Genomic DNA, 20,184 nt, shown 5'->3' with positions numbered 1-20,184 from the left:
TGCACTTTAAAAAATGCTTGAGGCCGTAGTCCTCATCAGAGTCCAGGTCACTCATCATGGCCCCTCCCCCCAACTTTTCCAAATGAATGGCTGCACCTCACGTGCTTATCTGATGTGTTGATATTTGAATGAGCTCATTTTCCTAATTACTTTGGTATTGGTGTTTAAAAAACAACATTGGCTTCAACTTGTTCCTTTGAGTGATGCGGCAAACGTGCAAACGCCACACTTGGGTGTGCCCTTTGCAAATTTGTTTTCCACTTGGTGTATTTTTCTTCCAATTGAATCTCCTGGAAAGTGCACACACACACACGCACACACACACACACACACACACACACTCTCTTGTTTGATGGACTTTTTATCTTATTTTCTTTTTGATTTTGCTTTGGGTAAAAAGTACCATCAGAAAACTCCCAAAGATTTGAAAATATTTGTGGAAGTATTCTAGGTTCGTTCGCAGTTCTTTATCTTGAATGCTCGCTATGCTAACAGTAATTACCAAGAAGGCGGCCGCCTTCACAGTTTGACTATTGAATGTATGCCAGAATGATCGATGCACAGCTGTGGAGCCTTTTCTGCGAGATGCTGAAGAAGGTCTAAGTCCCAGCACCAAGGTTCCTGCTCTTATACTACTCTGGGCCGGAGGCGACTCTGCCTTGCCTAGCTTAGCTTGTGTGATAGATAATGTGTGACCTTGTAGTCTTAACTGAGAGCGACTTCTACATATGTGCAAAGAGTGCCAGAGAGAAGAGAAAGAACGTAGTAAATGGTCAATTTCATGTGACGTAGTAAGTTTAAACGTGCTTCCAGTTGATGGCAGAATTGTGCCGCCACGGATACAGGCTGTCACCGCCTTCCCCCGAAGAAGAAGAAGAAGAAGAAGAAGAAGAAGAGAAAAGGCGGAAGTAAGCCACACGTCGCCGAGCGGCGCCCGATCGTTCCTCCAAGCACTTTATTAACGCTTTCAAATCCAAGCTAGGGATTTTTGTTGTTTTTATCGACAGTAGAAGGCGTCAATCCCATTGAGACCTTTACTCCACTCTCGCGCAACCAAGCGTCTCTGTTTAGCTTAGCTCGTTAGCTTGCTAACAAAAAGTCACAGAAGTTTGCAACATGCTAAGGTGGCTTGAGCCTCGAGTGTTTGTCTTTTGAGGGAAAACATTGGTAGAAAAATGAAGAAGAAAAAATCTTCGTAGTATTGTCAAAAGCAACAACAACGGAGAACGAGAAGGAACGAAAGAATGACAATCGGCGACTGGACGCTCCAATGGATTCTCACGCCGCAGCAGGTTGGTCCTCTGAACATGACTGGAAAATAGCAGTCCTTCATTGAACCAGAAAGTGAACCCATTGAAACCGAGGTTTCTCTACGTTAGGGTGTTCTGTCCTTTCTAACAATACAAACCAGCAACAACAATCAGACTAGGAATAGAATCCATTGGACCCAGAATGGAGGGCTCCCTCCAATCGTCGACGGCGCAAGCAAATGTGCAAGCAGAGGGGCAAATTGAACGTGCGAGCGAGCGAGCGACCGAGCTGCTTCTGCCTCATTTTGCACGGACGTCAGAAGAACCAAGAGAGCGAAATCAAATAGATTAGACAAAATAAGGTACAAAAATGGTTGGGAAGAGCACAAGGAGCATTTTTTCTTGGGCTAAGGTTGGAAAGAATAAGATAGAAAATACAAAAATAAGATTGTTTCTAAAGGAATTGATTATAAAATGATATTTCCATTCATTAGAAGACATCATTGCAGTCAGGCATCAAATGGCAAAACATGACAAAAGTCAAAGTCTGCTTTATTGTCCATTTCTTCACATGCCATGCCAAGACACACAAAGAGATCGAAATGACGTTCTGGTCTTCCGGTGTCTCGCAGGTGTTGAGCGGAGAGAGAAGCTCTCGGGCGTGACATGCGAAGCTTTGGAGGCCCAAGAGGAGGCGCTGTGGTCGCCCTGCCTCAAAGGGGAAGCATGCCCCTTCATCAAAAAGGAGGGGGAGGAGGGGACCGGCTCCCCCAGCATCAAGGAGGAAGAGCAAGAAGTCGGCATCAGCCAGGAAGCTGACGCCGGCAAGCATACAGTCGCCGCGGTGAAGAGCGAAGACGGCAACCGTGGCGGCAAGGAGAAGCCCACGGCGCCGTTCGCAGAAACGTCCTCGCCATCGCGCCGCTCTCCAGACGAGGACCGCCCGAGAGGAGGCCCCAGGAGCTCCAAAGCCTTCAGGTGCCCTCAGTGCGCCAAAACGTTTGGTAGCAAGAGCAACCTGAAGCGCCACATGGGCTGCCACACGGGAGAAAAACTGTTCGGCTGCTCAGCGTGCGGCAAGCGTTTCTCCCAGAAGGGAATCTTGATGCGGCACGCCCGCACGCACACGGGAGAGAAACCGTTCAGCTGCCCCTTCTGCGCCAAAGGCTTCTCCTTGAAGGGAAACCTGCTGACTCACACCCGCATCCACACCGGCGAGAAACCCTTCTCTTGTTCGGCGTGCGGCGCCAGCTTCACCGTGGGCTCGGCATTGGTGCAGCACGCGAGGACGCACTCCGGGGAGAGACCCTTTGCCTGCTCTTTCTGCAGTAAATCCTTCTCTCAGAAAGTCACCTTGATGACCCACTTGAGAAGACACACGGGGGAGAAGGTGTTCCGATGCCACGCCTGCGACCGCGCCTTTGCTTACAAGTACCAGCTGGGCAGGCACCCGTGTGGCGGCGGCAAGAGCGCCGACATTCCGACTTTGAATCGTAGCTAGCCAACCAACCTCGCCGGAGCTCCTTTCTGTTGCCATTATTTGGACCACTTTGGCGAACGGTCGCGGAAAACATTTTGAAGGGGGACAAACATTTGCCCCGACAATGCCTCTATGATGAATGTCGCTCGCCTTTGTGGACTCCCTGAAATGACAAGACACAGAGGTTCGCTACGATCCCAGTTTAGACGATAAAGGATGAAGCGAGTGAACCATTTCTACTTGTTTCATTCAAGTGCATAAATACAGCATTTATAGCCGAACCTGCTGTGTAAGAATCCATGTGAGCTTGCAGTGGATGGATGTCTTCTTCTTTAATTCCCCAAAGTTCCTCGCGGTGCTCGGCGACCGTGCTTTCCGCACACGACATTTTCCACACGATAGTAACGCAGCCGAAAGCCTAACGTCCTCCTCTCTCCTCTTAGTTAGCGGCTACCGAGCTAAGCGAGGTGCGGAAGCTTCGACGCGCGTGGAGGAGACGTTTGGAGCGAGCAACTGCGATGTCACGGGCAACCCGATGCCATCACCATGGAGTCACACTGAGCAGGGAACACCGGTTCCCCGAGCGCTGCGGGACTGACTGTGGCATGATCAAGCAGCGAGGGAAAAGATGGCAATTCCTGGCCTTATATTCTTTCCCTCTGTCAGGCTCTGTGTTGTTTGGGTGTCGTTTGCTCGGATCTGCACTTCTTTGATGGGATGCTGTGGATGCCAAATGGATGCTGATGGCGCGCGCGCGCTGGTTAGAACGCACGTTGCCTCACAGTCAGTCCTGTGGTGTAGGGGTCCTGCGTGGCTTTCCTTCCTTGCATTGTAGGCCGATTGCCCGCCCGCCCGCCCGCTCGCTCTAAATCGACCAGATGTTAATATCAATATAGAAAACTATAGTATTCATTTTAATCATATAGTTTTGAAATAACCAATTTCCTTTGTCTTTTGACCCTCACGCTTCGCCTTACTGTCATCCAAGATGGCGGCCAGCGTGCATGCGCAGTGATCATTTAAATGAAAGCACAGTGAACGTTGCCGCTCCTCGATTGGAGCCGATCGCCCGCGTCTAAATGTTTGATCGGTTTCACCTTTTGCTGCAAATTTTTTTCACTTTCACCAAGTGATCGTTGCTGCCATCGAAGGCGGACAGAACATCGCAGTTTATTACAAGCTCTTCTCCGTGGGTTTTGACGTCTATCTATCTATCCGGCCGGCCGGCCGGCCAGCTAGCTTAGCTTGTTAGCCGCCAGTGCCTGTGGCCGGCGGGCCAGCCAACAAAGTGGCCCGGATAGGAGGAGCAGAAGCCCGCCCCCCATGGAAGCGCACACAGCAGGTGGGTTTCATTCTCCAACATCTTTTTGTCCTTGAATCAGCCTGTTTCGTCTGACACTTTCAGTTCATTGAATTGATTCTTTCCTTTGACTTGCATGCATTTAGCCCCGCCAACGTCCCCAGAACATGTCACCCACCTTCAATGACAATGGGGAAAACTGGCCATCGTTTGCTCATGTCACTGGAGATCACTTGGAGTCTTCACGCCCCTGCTCAAACGGCACATTTCCAAAACTGTGACCGAGCTATATTACCGCACAACGTCTGCGACGCACAAGCGAAGAAAACCTCATTGAAAAGTAGAGTCTGTATATCGCCGTTACTTACGAGTTGAAAACCAGGATCAACGTCATAGCAATGACATGCAACGAGTCCTTCGTTCATTTGAATGTCGACGTCTCGTTTACGTTCTAGCTAGCAAGGAGTCCAAACGTGCAGTGGATTGCTGCCTTCCGCGCAGGTGTAACCGACCTGACGAGATCTCCCCCCCACCAAAAAAACCCAACGGAAAACCTCACTTTCCACCAAGAGGCGGTGCTAACTTCATGATTTTTTTTTCCTTGTCAAATTTCTGCTAAACACTGTCCATTTCTTAGTAATATCATGAAAATGAATGGCGACTTTTTAAAAAAAAAAAATTTTTTTCAATTGATACAGCTACTGTAGAAAAAGCCCTCGTTTGGTCCCATAAATGTCTTTATCGACCTTCTCATGCTTCCCAAGTGTCTTGGCTGCTACTTGTGTTAAGGTGTGCGCCAATTGTCCTTTTGCAGATGTCCAGCGGTGGCAGCAGCCGCCGCCGCCTCATAGTCCCGCAGGTCTGCCCACTCAGGAACAGGACGAGGAGCGGCCGGTGGCCCGCCGCTTTAAAGACGAAGAGGAAGAAGTGGACGTGAGCCGGCAGGAGGAGCGGCCGCGAGGTGCGGACGGCCAGGAGCGGGCGGACACGTGCGACTTCCCGGTGATTCGCGTGGTGGTGAAGAGCGAAGACGAAGACGGCGTCCAAACGGAGGCGGCGCCCGCGCAAAGCTCTCAAGGCGACTGGCAAAATCAGCCAGGCGGCTGGAAATGTCCCCGATGCGACCAAAGGTTCGCCCTGGAGTCGGACTTGAAGACGCACGTCACGCAAAGTCACGCGCGAGCAAAAGCGTTCGGCTGCTCGTTGTGCGCTAAAAGCTTCACTCAAAGGGGCACCTTGACCATCCACATGAGGAAGCACACCGGGGAAAAGCCTTACCCGTGCCCGGCGTGCGACATGACTTTCCGAGATCGCTCCACCATGGTCAAACACACGCAAACGCACACGGGGGAAAAAGCCTTTGCGTGCGCCGTTTGCGCTCAAAGCTTTGCCAGAAAGAGTAATTTGAAGGAGCACGGCAAAACGCACAGCGGCGAGAAACCTTTTGCCTGCTCAATCTGCGCAAAAGGCTTTGCCAAAAATATCAATTTGAAAGCCCACATGCGAATCCACAGCGGAGAGAAGCCCTTCTCGTGCTCGCTGTGCGACATGACCTTTCGCTTTCGCTCGTCATTGATCCCGCACATGAGGACGCACACCGGCGACAACTTCACCTGCTCCTTTTGCGGCAAAATCTTCTCCAGGATGATGAGTTTGATGGAGCACACCCGAATTCACACGGGAGAGAAGCCTTTCTCCTGTTCCGTCTGCAACATGACCTTTCGGCTGCAGTCCACCATCGCCAACCACATGAAAACGCACAGCGGAGAGAAACCTTTTGCATGCTCCGTGTGCAACTCCCGCTTTACGCTTCAAGCCACCATGTTGAGACACATGCGAACGCACACTGGGGAGAAACCCTTCTGTTGCCACCTGTGCGGGGACAACTTTGCTTACAAGTATCAGCTCAACAAGCACAAGTGTGTCGTCGGGGAGGGCAGCGGTGGCTCCGTTTGACTCCCACGCCAAATGGCGGCGGCGTTCTGTCCGTCCCATCGGAAGCAAACCAGATGCACCGGCGACTGCAAAGGCCTACCGCTCTGACACACACACACACACACGTTTGCTGGTGTTTTGAATAAATAGTGACACGCATTTATGGGAAGACAGAAATCAGCGCAAAGTGATCCTTTGCAACGCTTTCAACTGCAGCAGCTGCCACTTTGAAAGTCGCTCCCAGAACAAAACAGCATAGTTATGCTTGTGATGCAATCAGTTTCATGATGCAATGTTTCCAGACATTTGCCACATGCAGCATTTTATGCAGCGCTTCAACAAATCCCTTCGCAAACCCAATTGTCACAGATCAGGTCTGTAAGGAACCTGATCTTTTTTTTGTACGCCAGCTTTCAGACTTGCGTGGCAACGGCCAATTTGGTTTTCCTAGCAGTGTCGTGCAGTACGATGCAAATGTGGGCAGGATTAAATATATATATATATATGAGATCACTTTCTTCCACTTACAAAATGAGTGGATGGATCATGGAAGTAGGAATAAAAAAGTGAAACATATCTCCCACAGTTGTGTTTTAAGACTTGTCAAATTTGGACATTGGCAAATACTGGTGTCAAAAGTACCCAATTAAATGTGCCTGATAGTGAGGATACATTCCATGGCAGGCTGTCCAAGACATTGCTGCACCCCCTATTTATTTAGTCGGGAAGGTCACGGAGACAAGAAACTCATCCTGGTTACTTATACTCGTCCCCCATGTGTGCACCACCAGAAGTAGACTTACGAGAGGGGGTGCATTTTCAGACTCGGAAGTATTTTTTGCGTGCTGGTACCGAATTGGTAGCGAAAGTATCGCTTCTTCTAAGCACCTAAGCTACAAATGGCCCAACATTTCTTTCATGACAAATTCGTCGTTCACCACGTTCAAGGCACAACTTTTGTCCTGCCCACACAGGAACAGGCGAGGAGCCAACCGCGCTCCCTCGCCAAGTGTCCTTGGGGTGACTGACGTTGCAGCCAAATGACCTGAAAGGTTTTAAACAGGCGCTGGCTGGGGCGGGCGGGCGGGAACTACTATATACGGACGCCATGCCGTCGAGCTTCCAAATAGTGGCCGAATAGAACAGAAGTGTGGTGCGGTTGCCGTCATCAGGCAACACACCTGCATGCTCAAGTGGACGTCCGTCCGTCCGTCTTAGACGCCATGCCGCCTGCCGCGAGCTGTGCGCAATTCCTTCTTCCACAAATAATACGTCTATGCGCTTGCTTATCCAGCCCGGCCGGCCAGAGAAATAGCAAAAGGCAACAAGAGCACCATCTACTTCCATCATATATTCAAGGTCAGATGATGAAACGGAGGTTCAACTGGAAACGTCGTGTGAGACCTGTCACTTAATAATCAATAATAATTGGTGATGAATGAATGGCATCATGATCTATAATGAAAGAAGTCATGATATACTGTATAGTTCATTTAATGATCAATAATAATGAATGATATTCAAAGTCATTGCCCAGGACGCACACACGCACGCTGCTTTGCGAGGACGTTTGAACGATTCCCGACCTCGGCCCTTGGGCCTGCACACTGAGCTCAAGTGCCCAAGCGCCCGCCCGCCCTTGGGCCCGTTTCTTGTGTGTTTTGGGGCTGTGTGGTGGACCATTGACAAGATTGAAATCTTAACAAGATTTAGGCATAGCAGCAACAATCAACATGTGTTTGTTGTGATCGGGAGGCACAGAGTGGCGTGGCGTGGCGAGGCGAGGCGGGGCTGCTGCCTTTGTTGGCCTTTTGTGCTTCCAAAGTGGATTTTCCTGCCATCAGCGTTTATGAAATCTCCGTCGTGCATTAAAGACGACTAAGCGGGATTACCCAGTCCGCTCGCTCGCTCGCTCGCTCGCTCGCTCGCTCAACCGCCCGCCCGGTCAGCGCGCACGCAGGCGATGCGGCTTTTGACAGCGGCGCCCTGAACGGCGAGAGGCGACCAAGCCTAGGGACGCCGTCGTCACGACGCGACCATGGACGGCAGAGGCAGACGAGGAACCGACGGCTCCTTCAAGCGCTCGTCCGTGAAACGCAGCGCCTCGTCCGGATCGCAGAGAGTAAGTCAAACCAAGTTTTCAAGCACGCGGCTGGGCTTCAGAGACGTCAACGGCACCATGTCGCCACGGCGGCGAGGTGGGCGACACGGTCCTCCGTACCTGACTTTTCCGTCCGTCCCTGAGCCAGGCGCAAGCGGCTAAACAGAGAGAGTGAGACATCAAAACAAACGGGCGTGGCACGGCGTTGCGGTCAGTCTGTGTGTCTTGTGGTTTTTCTTTGTTTGAGGCGTTTGGCTGGGCGAGGCTCATGTCGGGATGGTGGACCATACCATGCCCATGCAGGCACCTCACCTTTGGAGACAAGTTGACGTCTTCAGAGACAATCATCCTGAGTTGCTTGGAGAACCTTTGTTGACAACTTGTTGTCTGGAAGCGGAAAGTTGCGCGCGAGCCAGAGAGGCCAGAGAGGCGAGCGATCCTCGGCATCTTCAGACGCCCTGTCCGCCCGCCGAGCCGAGGCAAGGCTCGCTTTGCCCAGGTGCACGGTATCATCCTCGCTCAGCGATAACTGAAAGCTTTGCGGCATTTGTCCAAGTCCCAATGCTGGACAGGACCAAAAAAATGGATGACAAGTTTGTCTTTGATTGACATTGGCTGTGCAGAATACGCTCAAGATATTCATGCGCACTGCACACTTTGTCCTGCATCAAGCTACTCATAAATACATGTCGAGATACAGAGGAAGATGATGACAATGTCACCATGGCTTAAGTTAGGTTCATGCTAATCCTCCATTATGTAGAGTGCCATGGCGCGCGGGCACGTGTGTTTGCGCGTGTGTGCGCCCGCCTGCCTGCCGGTCTGCCTGCCGGTCTGCCGGCCTGCCGGCCTGCCTGCCGGCCTGCCTGCCTGCCTGCCTGCGAGTGCACAATGAAACAAATGCTGAGCAGGATTATTTCTTTTTCATGGTTATTGTGTATAAGAGGATTGGAACCATCAAGAAATGGAAAGCTTCCCTCTCACAATAATTAGTCCGATTCTTTTGCATGCACGCTCGCGCGCCATGAATGAGGTTAATGAACAACATTTTGATCTGTTTTATTTTACAAACCAACAACTTTTGGGGTCGTTGGATTTAAAGCGACAAGGTGGTAAAATGCACTGAAACATGCACGATTGGACCTGTGTTGAGAGGGGCGCGGCTTTGGTCTCTGCCTTGGCTTTGCACCCAAATAAGCCGCCACGCATGCAGCCAATATCCATGTCCTTTCGTCAGCATGTCGGTGCTGCGCTAACATGCGTACGCACGCGTAAGTCAAAGGCCGTCCGTCCGTCCGTCCGTCCGTCTGTCGGACCCCTCCCGCAGGAAGCTAGCTCGCTTTGCATGGTGGCCGCTCGGCTCGGCTCGGCTCGGCTCGGGAAGCGCGACCAAATCGCTCGACAAAAGTTCCATATGTAAATAACGCTCACTGTCAGAACTAACAGCGTCATCCATTGATTGCACTGTGAGAATGCTTTGCATCTCGTTTCAGGTGCAAAGAGCTTGGATCGAGAAAATCTTCCAGAAGCGAGAATGCGTGCACATCGTTCCAGGAAAAGATAGCAGCAGGTGCGCGCGCGCGCACGCAGGCACGCGCACAACATCCATCAAAAGTGGAGAGGGACGAGACTTTTGAGTGTGTCTGCATGGCGTTCAGATGTGGTCACCATGCCTTCGTCTCAACTTTGAGGTCAACGGGAACGCGGCGTTTGGGGGCTACGGCCAGCCCAATCGAGGCAGGCGCGAGACTCGGAACCCTTAAGGAACCCTTCATTCCTTCCTTCCTTCCTTCCTTCCTTCCTTCCTTCCTTCCGTGTCGCCCCCGGCAAGGATCTTCCCATGCAACACAGCTAGTTGACCCTTTTAATTCCTTCCGTGTCGCCGGCGGCAAGACACTTCCCATGCAACACAGCTAGTTGACGGCCATTCCGCCCAATGCCGAATCACTTGGGGCGTGTTTTCGTAACTTTAGCTTTGCGGTTCGGACGAAGACAGGACGCACGCGATGCGACCGTGCGCCCTCCGTTCTCTCGGCAGGTGCGGCTGCGGCCAGGCGGTGACGCAGCACTCGCTGGGCGGGCGCGAGGAAGAGGCGGCGGAGGGCGGCGGGCCGCCATTGGAGCTCCGAGCGCCGGAGCGCTGGAGTCCGCTCAAACACACCCGGGCCGCCCCCACCGACGCGTACGGCGTGCTTGAGTTCCAGGAGGGAGGACACGTCAACAAGGCCATGGTATACCCAGCGCAGCGCAGCGCAGCGCAGCGCAGCGCAGCGCAGCGCAGCGCAGCGCAGCGCAGCGCTCCATTCCGAAGGTCCGTGTTTGGCCTCCCATTGACCCGCGACGCTTTTTGTTTTGTTTTGCCTGCGTGCGTGCGTGCGTGCGTGCGTGCGTACACCCGCCGCCCGCCCGCCCTTTTGTTTTGTGCGCCCCCCCCCTGCACGCAGTACATCCGCGTGTCGTTCGACTCCAAGCCCGAGTGCCTGCTGCAGCTAATGGTGAAGGAGTGGTCGCTGGAGCTGCCCACGCTGCTCATCTCGGTCCACGGCGGCCTGCAGAACTTCGAGGTGCCCCCCAAGCTGCGGCAGGTCTTCGGACGAGGCCTCATCAAAGCCGCCGTCACCACTGGGGCCTGGATCTTCACCGGAGGCGTCAGCACTGGTACGCAAAGGGGGCGGGCGCCAACCAGGATGCAGATATTTTCTCCAAATGGAACATCTTTCATTGTTGGATTTTGCAATTGAACTCTTTGGATTAGGTCCAGCAAATGTACAGTATATTTAAAAAAAAAAACGCCTTGAGAAACAAAATCATCTCGCAGCATGAACAACCTCCGAGTTTGAGCATTATTTATTCATGTATTTATTTATTGTTGTATGTATTGTTTTATTTTCTCTTTGACTTGGCGGCAGGCGTGATCCGCCACGTGGGCGACGCCCTGAAGGATCACTCGTCCAAGTCTCGGGGCAAAGTGTGCGCCGTGGGCATCGCGCCGTGGGGCATCGTGGACAACAAGGACGATCTCCTGGGCAGAGACGTGAGAAGCCGCGCACCTTCATCCAAGCGGGCATCTGTCGTTTCTATTCCCAAGTCATCCGCTCGTTTTCATCAGTGCTCAAATTGAATTCAATTGAGTGCAATTCATTTCACGTCTTTGACGACGCGCGTTTTGCAATTTTTGCACGCATCTCTTGTCGGATAGGCCAACAAAAGGATTCTTTTCCTCAATTGCGCCAATGTTTTCATTTGCAGTGGCGAACTTGGTTTTATGAAGGGACCCAAAGCGTCATTTCATTCATTGTGCATGCGTGCGTACGGTTGGAAACCAAACCATCGGCGATGTCAATGAAACGCCTTCATGCGCTCCCTCCGTCCGTGTCCACCCTGCCTGCCTGCCTGCCTGCCTGCCTGCCTGCCTGCCTGCCTGCCTGCCTGCCTGCCTGCCTGCCTGCCTGCCTGCCTGCCTGCCTGCCTGCCTGCCTGCCTGCCTGCCTGCCTGCCTGCCTGCCTGCGTGGCTGCCTGCTTGCCTGCCTGCCTGCCTGCGACACGCAGGTGTCGCGTCCATGCGGGACGCTGGGCAACCCGCTGAGCAAGCTGGCCACGCTCAACGCCAGCCACTCGCACTTCATCCTGGCCGACGACGGCACCGCCGGCAAGTACGGCGCCGAGGTGCGACTCCGCCGCCAGCTGGAGAAGCACGTGGCGCTACAGAAGATCAACACGCGTGAGTGCCCGGCCAGCCCTCCCCGGCGACACCATTGAAAGAGCGAATGACGAGCCCCGCCCTCCGCGCAGGTTTGGGTCAAGGCGTCCCCGTGGTGTGCCTGATCCTGGAGGGCGGGCCTAACATCATCTCGGTGGTCCTGGACAGCTTGCGGGAGGACCCGCCCGTCCCCGTGGTGGTGTGCGATGGCAGCGGGCGAGCCTCCGACATCATCTCCTTTGCCCACAGATACTGCCACCCCGACGGGTGAGCGGCGGCCTTTCCGCGCTGGCTCCTCCGTGGAGCGCCATCTCGTGGCACGGCTGTGACTTGTGGCTGGCTGGCTGGCTGGCTGGCTGGCTGGCTGGCTTGGCTGGCTGGCTGGCTGGCTGGCTGGCTGGCTGGCTGGCTGGCTGGCTGGCTGGATGGCTGGCTGGCTGGCTGTCTGGCTGGCTGGCTGGCTGGCTGGCTGGCTGGCTGGCTGGCTGGCTGGCTGGCTGGCTGGCTGGCTGGCTGGCTGGCTGGCTGGCTGGCTGGCTGGCTGGCTGGCTGGCTGGCTGGCTGGCTGGCTGGCTGGCTGGCTGGCTGGCTGGCTGGCTGGCTGGCTGGCCGGCTGGCTGGCCGGCTGGCTGGCCGGCTGGCTGGCCGGCTGGCTGGCCGGCTGGCTGCCTTTCAGGTCGCTGAGCGAGGGCGTGAAGGAGCAGCTGCTGGTCACCATTCAGAAGACGTTCAACTACGGCCGCAGCCAAGCGCAGCAGATCTTCCTCATGGTCATGGAGTGCATGAAGAAGAAAGCTCTGGTGGCTGGCACGCACCGCATTGCACGAGTTCACATTTTTTGGGGGGGCGGCGGGTACGAAAAGTGTTTTGCAAAAGGGGACCAAATTTAGTGCCGCCAAAATGGAGGAACAGGTGGGCAACGGAGGCCAAACAGTTCCGTCGCTAACATTAGCCTAGCGTTCCACCCGCTCGGACGGATGCGGCAATTCGCCAACGGTCACGTGGTCAAGTGCATTGTGGCGTCAAAATCACACGAGAGTCCATTAGGATTCAAACTGAAAAGGGAAATCCCTCCGCGGTGATTGGGGAGGATTAGGGAAGGAGTCGACCTTGCATTCCCGGCAGGCGGGCGGGCGGTGCATGCAGTCCAGCGAGCGGGCAGGAAGCTGCATGCGAGCATCATTCGCCGTCTCCTTTCAGATCACCGTCTTCCGGATGGGCGGCGAAGGCCAGCAGGACATCGAGATGTCCATCCTCACGGCGCTTCTCAAAGGTCAAACTTCGGCATGTCTGCGTCACGGCGAGCGACTGAGGTGTCTGCGCGCGCGCGCGTGTGTGTGCAGGCACAAACGCCTCGGCGTGCGACCAGTTGAGCTTGGCCTTGGCGTGGAATCGCGTGGACATCGCCCGCAGTCAGATCTTCGTGCACGGACACCACTGGCCCGTGAGCGCGCACGCACGCAGCGCTCCACTTCCGGGGCTTGAGCTGAAAACTTTTCGTGAAATCGAGAGCAAAGCTACACTGTGATGATTGTGACCTCGCTGCAGACTTGACTTGTGTTTTGCGTGCAGCCGGTGACCTCCAGCGAGCGTCCCAAAAGCCCGGCGGCTGTGGCGGCTGTGGCGGCTGTGGCGGCTGTGGCGGCGACCCAGCGCGCCGCTGCCGCCAAAGGGAAGGCGCGAGGGAAGAAAGGAAAAGCGGGGAAAGCCAAAGCGGAAGCCCCGGAGGAGACGGACCCCCGGAAGCTAGAGCTGCTCAGCTGGGTAACGTGAGGCGAGGCGAGGCGAGGCGAGGCGAGGCGAGGCATGTGGACTCTAGCGCTACATGTGCACGGCAGGTCAACTCCCTGGAGCAGGCCATGATGGACGCCTTGGTGTTGGACCGCGTCGACTTTGTCAAACTTCTGATCGAGAACGGCGTCAACATTCATCGCTTCCTCACCATCCCCCGCCTGGAGGAGCTCTACAACACGGTGGCGCACGCACGCAAACACGAGCGACTGACGCATATGACACGAGACGCACGCACAGCAACCTGCGTGGGAGCGACGCGCGGGAGCTATTTATTATTATCAGTATTATTCATCAACAATTATCTCGAGCACTTCTTTTTATTATTATCGATGACGAACAAGTAGCAATGAACAAAGGGGGTATCTCCAAATTTGCGACCGACACACTGACTGGTCATGTGACACACGACCGTCACACAATGATACAACTTCTGGAGCCGGAATGGAACCCACAACCTCTCTCTGCCCTGCGAGGTGACGTGCCAACCAGTCAGCCACCATTAATAATCCTTTTCAAATGTTCTTTCTTTTTTTTGCCACGTTTTTTTGAACATCAACATTTGAACAAACGACCACAAAGATTCTCTCGCTGGCTGTTCAAATGATTGCAAAAGCGTCAAATGTTCTGACTAATTTCTGGCTCATTTGTGTATATTATCAAGTCACTTGAATCACTTATTGGAATTGCCAAATCGGGCTCCAGAAAATCCAGCTGGGGCGGGCCCTCGTCTACGCGCACACGCTCGCGCCGCGGCTTGGCCGACTTGACGTGCTGCTTCTTGTTTGTGCCCCGCCCGCCCGGCCGCCCATCCGGCCGGCGCTCTGCAGAAGCTGGGACCCGCCAACACGCTGCACTTTGTGGTCCGAGACGTCAAGAAGGTCGGTGGCGCGTGATGGGCGGCCCCCGACGCCATTGGCGTGACTGACGTGACGTCGGCAAATAAACATTGCACATTCTCCGGAGTTTCTCGGTGGGTCGATGACGAGCACGACTTTTGTTTCAGGGGAACCTCCCTCCAGACTACCAGATCACCCTGATCGACATCGGATTGGTTCTGGAGTTCCTGATGGGCGGAGCTTATCGCTGCAACTACACTCGCAAGAACTTCAGGGCGCTCTACAACAACTTGTACGGCCTCAAGAGGGTGGGCGAGCGAGCGAGCGTGTTTCCAGTCGGATTCTTCAATTTTTCTATTTCTATGATTTCTTTCTCCCGGTGTATTTTGTGCCCGTGTTTGGAGTCGTATGAGGGACGTTTTTCCCTCCCTTGCCTGTCCCCCTTCCCACGTCAACTTTATTCCCGCACCCATGTCCTTGCCGTTTTGCCTTCCAGCCCAAAGCCTTGAAGCTGCTGGGCATGGAGGTAACCGTCCCGGGCCGGCGCCGTCCGAGCGAGCGGCCGACCAAGAGAAGACCAACGTTGTCTCTGGCCGCCGCCGCCTCCAGGATGACGAGCCTCGTCCCAAGGGCAAGAAGGTCAACAACAAGAAGAAGGAGGAGGAGGTGGACATGGACGCGGACGACCCCGAGCTGAGCCGCTTCCAATACCCCTTCCACGAGCTGATGGTGTGGGCCGTGCTGATGAAGCGCCAGAAGATGGCGCTCTTCCTGTGGCAGCGCGGAGAGGAGGCCATGGCCAAAGCCCTGGTGGCCTGCAAGCTCTACAAGGCCATGGCCCACGAGTCGTCCCAGAGCGAGCTGGTGGACGACATCTACCAGGACCTGGAGAACAACTCCAAGTGAGGTCACGGGGGAGGCTGGGGCGAAGGTCACGGGGGAGGCTGGGGCGAAGGTCACGGGGGAGGCTGGGGCGAAGGTCACGGGGGAGGCTGGGGCGGGGCCGCCATCCGCTCCCTCCATCCGCGCTCTCCCTCGCTCCCTCCGTCCGCTCCCTATCTCCCTCCCTCCGTCCGCTCCGTCCCGACCCGCTTTTGTCGCCTTGCGCCCACCGTAGGGACTTTGGGCAGCTGGCCTACGAGCTTCTGGACCAGTCGTACAAACGCGACGAGCAGGTGGCCATGAAGCTGCTGACCTACGAGCTGAAGAACTGGAGCAACTCCACCTGCCTGAAGCTGGCCGTGGCCGCCAAACATCGAGACTTCATTGCGCACACGTGCAGCCAGATGCTGCTGACCGACATGTGGATGGGATGTCTGCGCGTGGGCAAGAGCAACAGCCTCAAGGTAAGTCGCCAGTCAGGCGGGAAGCCAAGCGGGCCGCAAAGTCACGCAGCCATTCCTTGCGGGGAATCGGCCGTGGGAATTGTGGGAGCTTTCACCAAGGCCGCCGAGCAGCTAACCCCTGGCCGCCGCCGTTTTGCGCTCAGGTGATTTTGGGAATCGTCTTCCCTCCCGCCATCCTCCTGCTGGACTTTGGCCTGGGCGACGAGTCTTCCTTCCACTCGTGCAAGGAGAGCGAGGGCGTCGCGAGCAAAGACGACGACAGCAAGTCGGGCAAAGTAGGAGCGCCCCACTCGCCCTTCCCCTCCCCCCACTTTGAGCGAACGCTGAACTTTGGCCGCAGATGGCCGCCGCCGCATCCACCCCGGACGCCGCCGTGTCCAAGAAAGGAGACGAGGAGGACGGCCGGAAGAAAGGCGGCAGAAGGATTCCCATCGGCAGGAAGATTTACGAGTTCTACAACGCCCCTTTCACCAAGTTCTGGTTCAACACGGCAAGTAACGGCGATCCGTCGTCATGCGCTTGGGCGTTGGTTCGCCCCGCGTCGCGCTCCGTTGCGCTTTGTCCCCTCCCTCCGTCCGCTGCGTTTGGACCTCCAAAAAGAGTGAACGCTTGTCCCGTCCCGATGGATTTCAGATCTCGTACCTGGTCTACCTGATGTTGTACAACTACATCATCCTGGTCAAGATGGAGCGCTGGCCCTCCCTCCAGGAGTGGATCGTCATCTCCTACATCATCACGCTCGGCCTGGAGAAGGTCCGCCAGGTACGATCAAAAACACGCGCCGGGAAGGTCCGCCAGGTACGAACAAAAAGGCACGACTCGGCGTTTGGCAACACGCGCCCGCCCAGATCTTGATGTCGGAGCCGGGCAAGCTGAAGCAGAAGATCAACGTGTGGCTGGAGGACTACTGGAACCTGACGGACCTGGCGGCCATCTGGGTCTTTGTGCTGGGCCTGCTGCTGCGGCTGCACAATGAGCCCTACATGTGCTACGGCCGCGTCATCTACTGCGTGGACATCATCTTCTGGTACATCCGCGTGCTGGACATCTTTGGCGTCAACAAGTACCTGGGGCCCTACGTCATGATGATTGGCAAGATGGTGAGCGGCGGCATCGGCGGCTGACACGAGCTGCTGTCGGTCATTATCCCAACGACCGTGAAGACGGAATGACGTGTGCGTGCTGCTGCATGCATTGGTTGGTTGTTGTGCGTGTGTTGCTGCATGCTTTGGTTGGTTGGTTGGTTGCGCACCTCAGATGATCGACATGCTGTACTTCGTGGTGATCATGCTGGTGGTCCTGATGAGCTTCGGCGTGGCCCGCCAAGCCATCCTGCACCCGGACGAGGAGCCCACCTGGCGCCTGGCGCGCAACATCTTCTACATGCCCTACTGGATGATCTACGGCGAGGTGTTTGCCGACTCCATAGACCGTAAGACTAGAATTCATAGTAAGACTTCCCCTCGGCCCGAGCGCAGCCTTTTGCACCACAAATATGTCCCACGCGCCGATGACGATTGATATCGACCCATCGGGATACGGCAGATGCGCACACGTTCACGAGCAGGCGTATGCAACGATACGCCATGAAACACAAAAGCAGGCACAAACACGCACGCGCTAACCCACACAATCAACTTTTAGTCATACACAAAAGCACGCTCACATGTGCAAACATCAATTTACACGCATTTGAGAAACACACACGCAAAGAGTTGGAATGTTGTTGTTTTTTGCCGAAATTGAGCCTCCAATGCTGCAGGGGGCAGCAGCAGCAGCACATGTTTCACTGAAGACGCGTGACACATTTTGCTGTGGATTTGGTTTCCTCTTTTGTAAGACTGACAGCCCTCTTCCTCTTTTGCTCCTCTTCCCTTTTTTGATGTTCAGTTTACGCCATGGAGATCAACCGTAAGCAACAACAATCAATAATCCATAATGAATGACAGTCAAAAGAAGATTGTCACGCATGCCTGCCTACGTGTGTGTGCGTGTGTGCAGCTCCGTGCGGGAACAACTTGTACGACGAGGACGGCAAGAAGCTTCCTCCGTGTATTCCCGGCGCCTGGCTGACGCCGGCCATCATGGCCTGCTACCTGCTGGTGGCCAACATCCTGCTGGTCAACCTTCTCATCGCTGTCTTCAAGTCAGTACGCGCCGCTATTACGGCTCATTTGACATTGTCACATTGACACGCCGTGTCGCCCCGGCAGCAACACGTTCTTCGAGGTCAAGTCCATCTCTAACCAGGTGTGGAAGTTCCAGCGCTACCAGCTGATCATGACCTTCCACGACCGGCCCATCCTGCCCCCGCCCCTCATCGTTTTCCCTCACGTCTTCATCGTCCTCAAGCGGCTCTGCTGCCGATGCCTCCGCCGTCGGCCGCCGCGACGCGACGCCGACCGGGACGACACCCAGAGACGCCTCCGTAAGAGCTCGACCCCGCCCGAGCCCCCTTCCTCCCTCCCTCCCTTCCGCCGCGCCCACCCACTCCATTCAGTCGCGGAAAGAAAAAAAGCCAGCTGGCCGGTCCAAAGTCGCTTGCCCGAAAGACAAAAATCTAACCGGGAGGGACGACAGGAAGCGCTCGCTTGCAAGAGCGCTCCAACAAGGCCGAATGAGCCGGACGTATTTTGGCCACGTGGCTTAGAATTGCCGAAAAGGAAGCTCGGCCATCCGACCGCCCGCCCGCCCGCCACCGCCGCGGCTCCGTTCCCTCCGGAGGCCGCAAGTGGCTCGGCCGGCTTCCGCACACGGCTCCACGAAAAAAGGCAGCCATGCGAAAACCGAGTCGCGAGAATTTGGCGTCGGTCGGTCGCGAGCTGTGCCGTGCCGTGCCGTGGGTGGCTCAGGCTTGTTTTTTTGCTCGCGCAGAGCTTCTGCTGGGCGCAGACGAGTTGAAGAGTCTCCACGAGTTTGAGGAGCAATGCGTGGACGAATACTTCCGAGAAAAGGACGACGAGAAGCAGTCGTCCAACGACGAGAGGATCCGAGTCACTTCGGAGAGGTTCGGGCGGGGCACGGATGGCGCAACGTGAAGAAGAATGCACGTATGCACGCAGCAGCCTTTGTTGTGGTCGCAGAGTGGAGAACATGTCCATGCGCCTGGAGGAGGTGAACGAGCGCGAGCACGCCATGAAGGCGTGCCTGCAGACGGTGGACCTGCGCCTGGCCCAGTTGGAAGAGTTCTCGGCCCGCATGATGACCGCCGTGGAGAAGCTGGCGGGCGTGGAGCCTGACCGCCGCGGGGGAAGCGTCCCGGGCTCCTCGGCTGGCGACGCGTCCCCCCGCCGCCGTTGCGGCAGCTTCGGCAGCGCGGACGACGGCAGCCTCTACCGGCTGGAGCACGACCCCGCGAGTCCCGAGAGACGAGTCGGTAGGGGGGGGACGACAAGGAGGGGTAGGAATGCAAGTCTCACCTCAAGTTGGCCAGCCTATTAGAAGGTCAGACGCCAGGCCAGGCCAGGCGCGCCGGTGTTGGGCCCTTGTGTGTGTGTGTGTGTGTGTGTGTGTTGGCGCTCATGCTTGAGCTTCCAAGGTAAGGGATTCACCAAATGTTAATTTAGAGCCACTCCAAAGCACTGGGGCCTCATAGACAGGACAGAGGGTCAACCTGGGCTTTGCTTCCAAATGAGGCTTTCTCGCCGCCACAGTTGGCTTTCAGGCAACTTACAAGTTAGCCGTTGCAACCGTGTAGCTTCCAAGCGTTCAAATGAGGCCGTTGCGGTGGTGACGACATTGAACGGAAAGCGGCCTCTTTGTGCTGTCTCCAGGCGCTCCGAGCCCAGGGCCTTTGTCCGACGTGGACATCCTGGTTTCGCCGTGCGAGGGCGCCCACGGCGAGGAAGCGGACGACGACAGGAAGTTCCCGGCGCTGCGCTCCAAAAGTCTCAACATCAACAGCGGCAAGAAGCCCCTGTCGCCACGCACGGCTGACACGCCGCGCCCTGCCACCAGCCTGGTTGACCTTGTCCACGTGGGCGCTCCCCTGAGCTAAAAAAAAATAATATATATATATATATATATTTACTTTTTTGTATTATGACTTTATGTATTTGGAGACCTATACATGGCTGTCTTCCTGTTTTCACTGACGAGCATTTTTGCAAGTTGTTCTTTCTCTCAGGACTCAGAATCATTTAAAAGGGAAAAAACACCGTGCTTTCTACAAATTGGAGGCCCCAAGTAACAAAAGCACCTAGACACCCTCAACGACTTGTCAGACCAACATATCCTGCTTGCTCCGCACTTTTGTCCCCCCCCCCCCCCCCAATCGAGCCAAACGCGAGATAAACTCTTAATTCTTTGAATGTCATTTTGAACTTATGATCGAAGAGTAGCTATTTTTGTGAATGGAGTCTTAGTATTGCGGTCTTTGTCAGTCTTGACATTAAAAAGCTGCAAAAAAGAAGCGTGTGATTTGGTTTGATGACAAGGAACG

At 55.2% G+C, this 20,184-nt stretch overlaps 3 protein-coding genes across 8 annotated transcripts; all 3 read left to right on the top strand.

The window, feature by feature from the left end:
* Positions 1–861: 861 nt before the first annotated feature.
* Positions 862–2,829, top strand: LOC119120281 (gastrula zinc finger protein XlCGF7.1-like). Its single transcript, XM_037247049.1, has 2 exons — positions 862–1,292; positions 1,883–2,829. The coding sequence occupies exons 1-2, from the start codon at positions 1,271–1,273 to the stop codon at positions 2,749–2,751; spliced, it is 891 nt and encodes a 296-aa protein (XP_037102944.1). The 5' UTR covers positions 862–1,270; the 3' UTR covers positions 2,752–2,829.
* Positions 2,827–6,509, top strand: LOC119120272 (gastrula zinc finger protein XlCGF8.2DB-like). Of its 2 annotated transcripts, XM_037247034.1 has the most exons (3): positions 2,827–3,031; positions 3,178–4,072; positions 4,845–6,509. In XM_037247034.1, exons 2-3 carry the CDS (start codon positions 4,054–4,056, stop codon positions 5,984–5,986), a joined length of 1,161 nt encoding a protein of 386 aa, XP_037102929.1. In that variant the 5' UTR covers positions 2,827–3,031; positions 3,178–4,053; the 3' UTR covers positions 5,987–6,509. The 2 variants fall into 2 exon arrangements, with proteins under 2 accessions (XP_037102929.1, XP_037102928.1); XM_037247033.1 differs by having other exon boundaries at positions 2,827–4,072.
* A 1,236-nt stretch (positions 6,510–7,745) lies between these two features.
* LOC119120730 (transient receptor potential cation channel subfamily M member 1-like) lies at positions 7,746–20,144 on the top strand. Of its 5 annotated transcripts, XM_037247905.1 has the most exons (29): positions 7,746–8,087; positions 9,560–9,636; positions 10,105–10,297; positions 10,511–10,724; positions 10,976–11,100; positions 11,617–11,788; positions 11,860–12,034; positions 12,444–12,567; positions 12,968–13,040; positions 13,111–13,211; positions 13,340–13,378; positions 13,409–13,531; positions 13,606–13,740; positions 14,389–14,439; positions 14,565–14,705; positions 14,894–14,923; positions 15,007–15,299; positions 15,515–15,743; positions 15,887–16,018; positions 16,084–16,233; positions 16,377–16,505; positions 16,592–16,843; positions 17,001–17,193; positions 17,634–17,654; positions 17,745–17,889; positions 17,957–18,171; positions 18,618–18,750; positions 18,827–19,119; positions 19,517–20,144. In XM_037247905.1, exons 1-29 carry the CDS (start codon positions 8,004–8,006, stop codon positions 19,738–19,740), a joined length of 4,266 nt encoding a protein of 1,421 aa, XP_037103800.1. In that variant the 5' UTR covers positions 7,746–8,003; the 3' UTR covers positions 19,741–20,144. The 5 variants fall into 5 exon arrangements, with proteins under 5 accessions (XP_037103800.1, XP_037103799.1, XP_037103798.1 ...); XM_037247904.1 differs by having other exon boundaries at positions 13,340–13,531; positions 17,001–17,175; XM_037247903.1 differs by having other exon boundaries at positions 13,340–13,531.
* The last annotated feature ends 40 nt before the right edge of the window (positions 20,145–20,184 follow it).

The sequence above is a fragment of the Syngnathus acus genome, chromosome 3 (assembly GCF_901709675.1).
Source record: "Syngnathus acus chromosome 3, fSynAcu1.2, whole genome shotgun sequence".
NCBI classification, from domain to species: Eukaryota; Metazoa; Chordata; class Actinopteri; order Syngnathiformes; family Syngnathidae; genus Syngnathus; species Syngnathus acus.
This window is presented reverse-complemented; position numbering and strand designations above follow the sequence as displayed.

Coding starts and splice junctions, on each gene's coding strand:
- LOC119120730 (XM_037247903.1), top strand. CDS start 8,004: ATGGACGGCAGAGGCAGACGAGGAACCGACGGCTCCTTCAAGCGCTCG. Junction 13,212..13,339: donor TGCACGGACACCACTGGCCC/GTGAGCGCGCAC, acceptor TTTTGCGTGCAG/CCGGTGACCTCCAGCGAGCG. Junction 15,300..15,514: donor GACCTGGAGAACAACTCCAA/GTGAGGTCACGG, acceptor CGCCCACCGTAG/GGACTTTGGGCAGCTGGCCT.
- LOC119120281 (XM_037247049.1), top strand. CDS start 1,271: ATGGATTCTCACGCCGCAGCAG. Junction 1,293..1,882: donor GGATTCTCACGCCGCAGCAG/GTTGGTCCTCTG, acceptor GGTGTCTCGCAG/GTGTTGAGCGGAGAGAGAAG.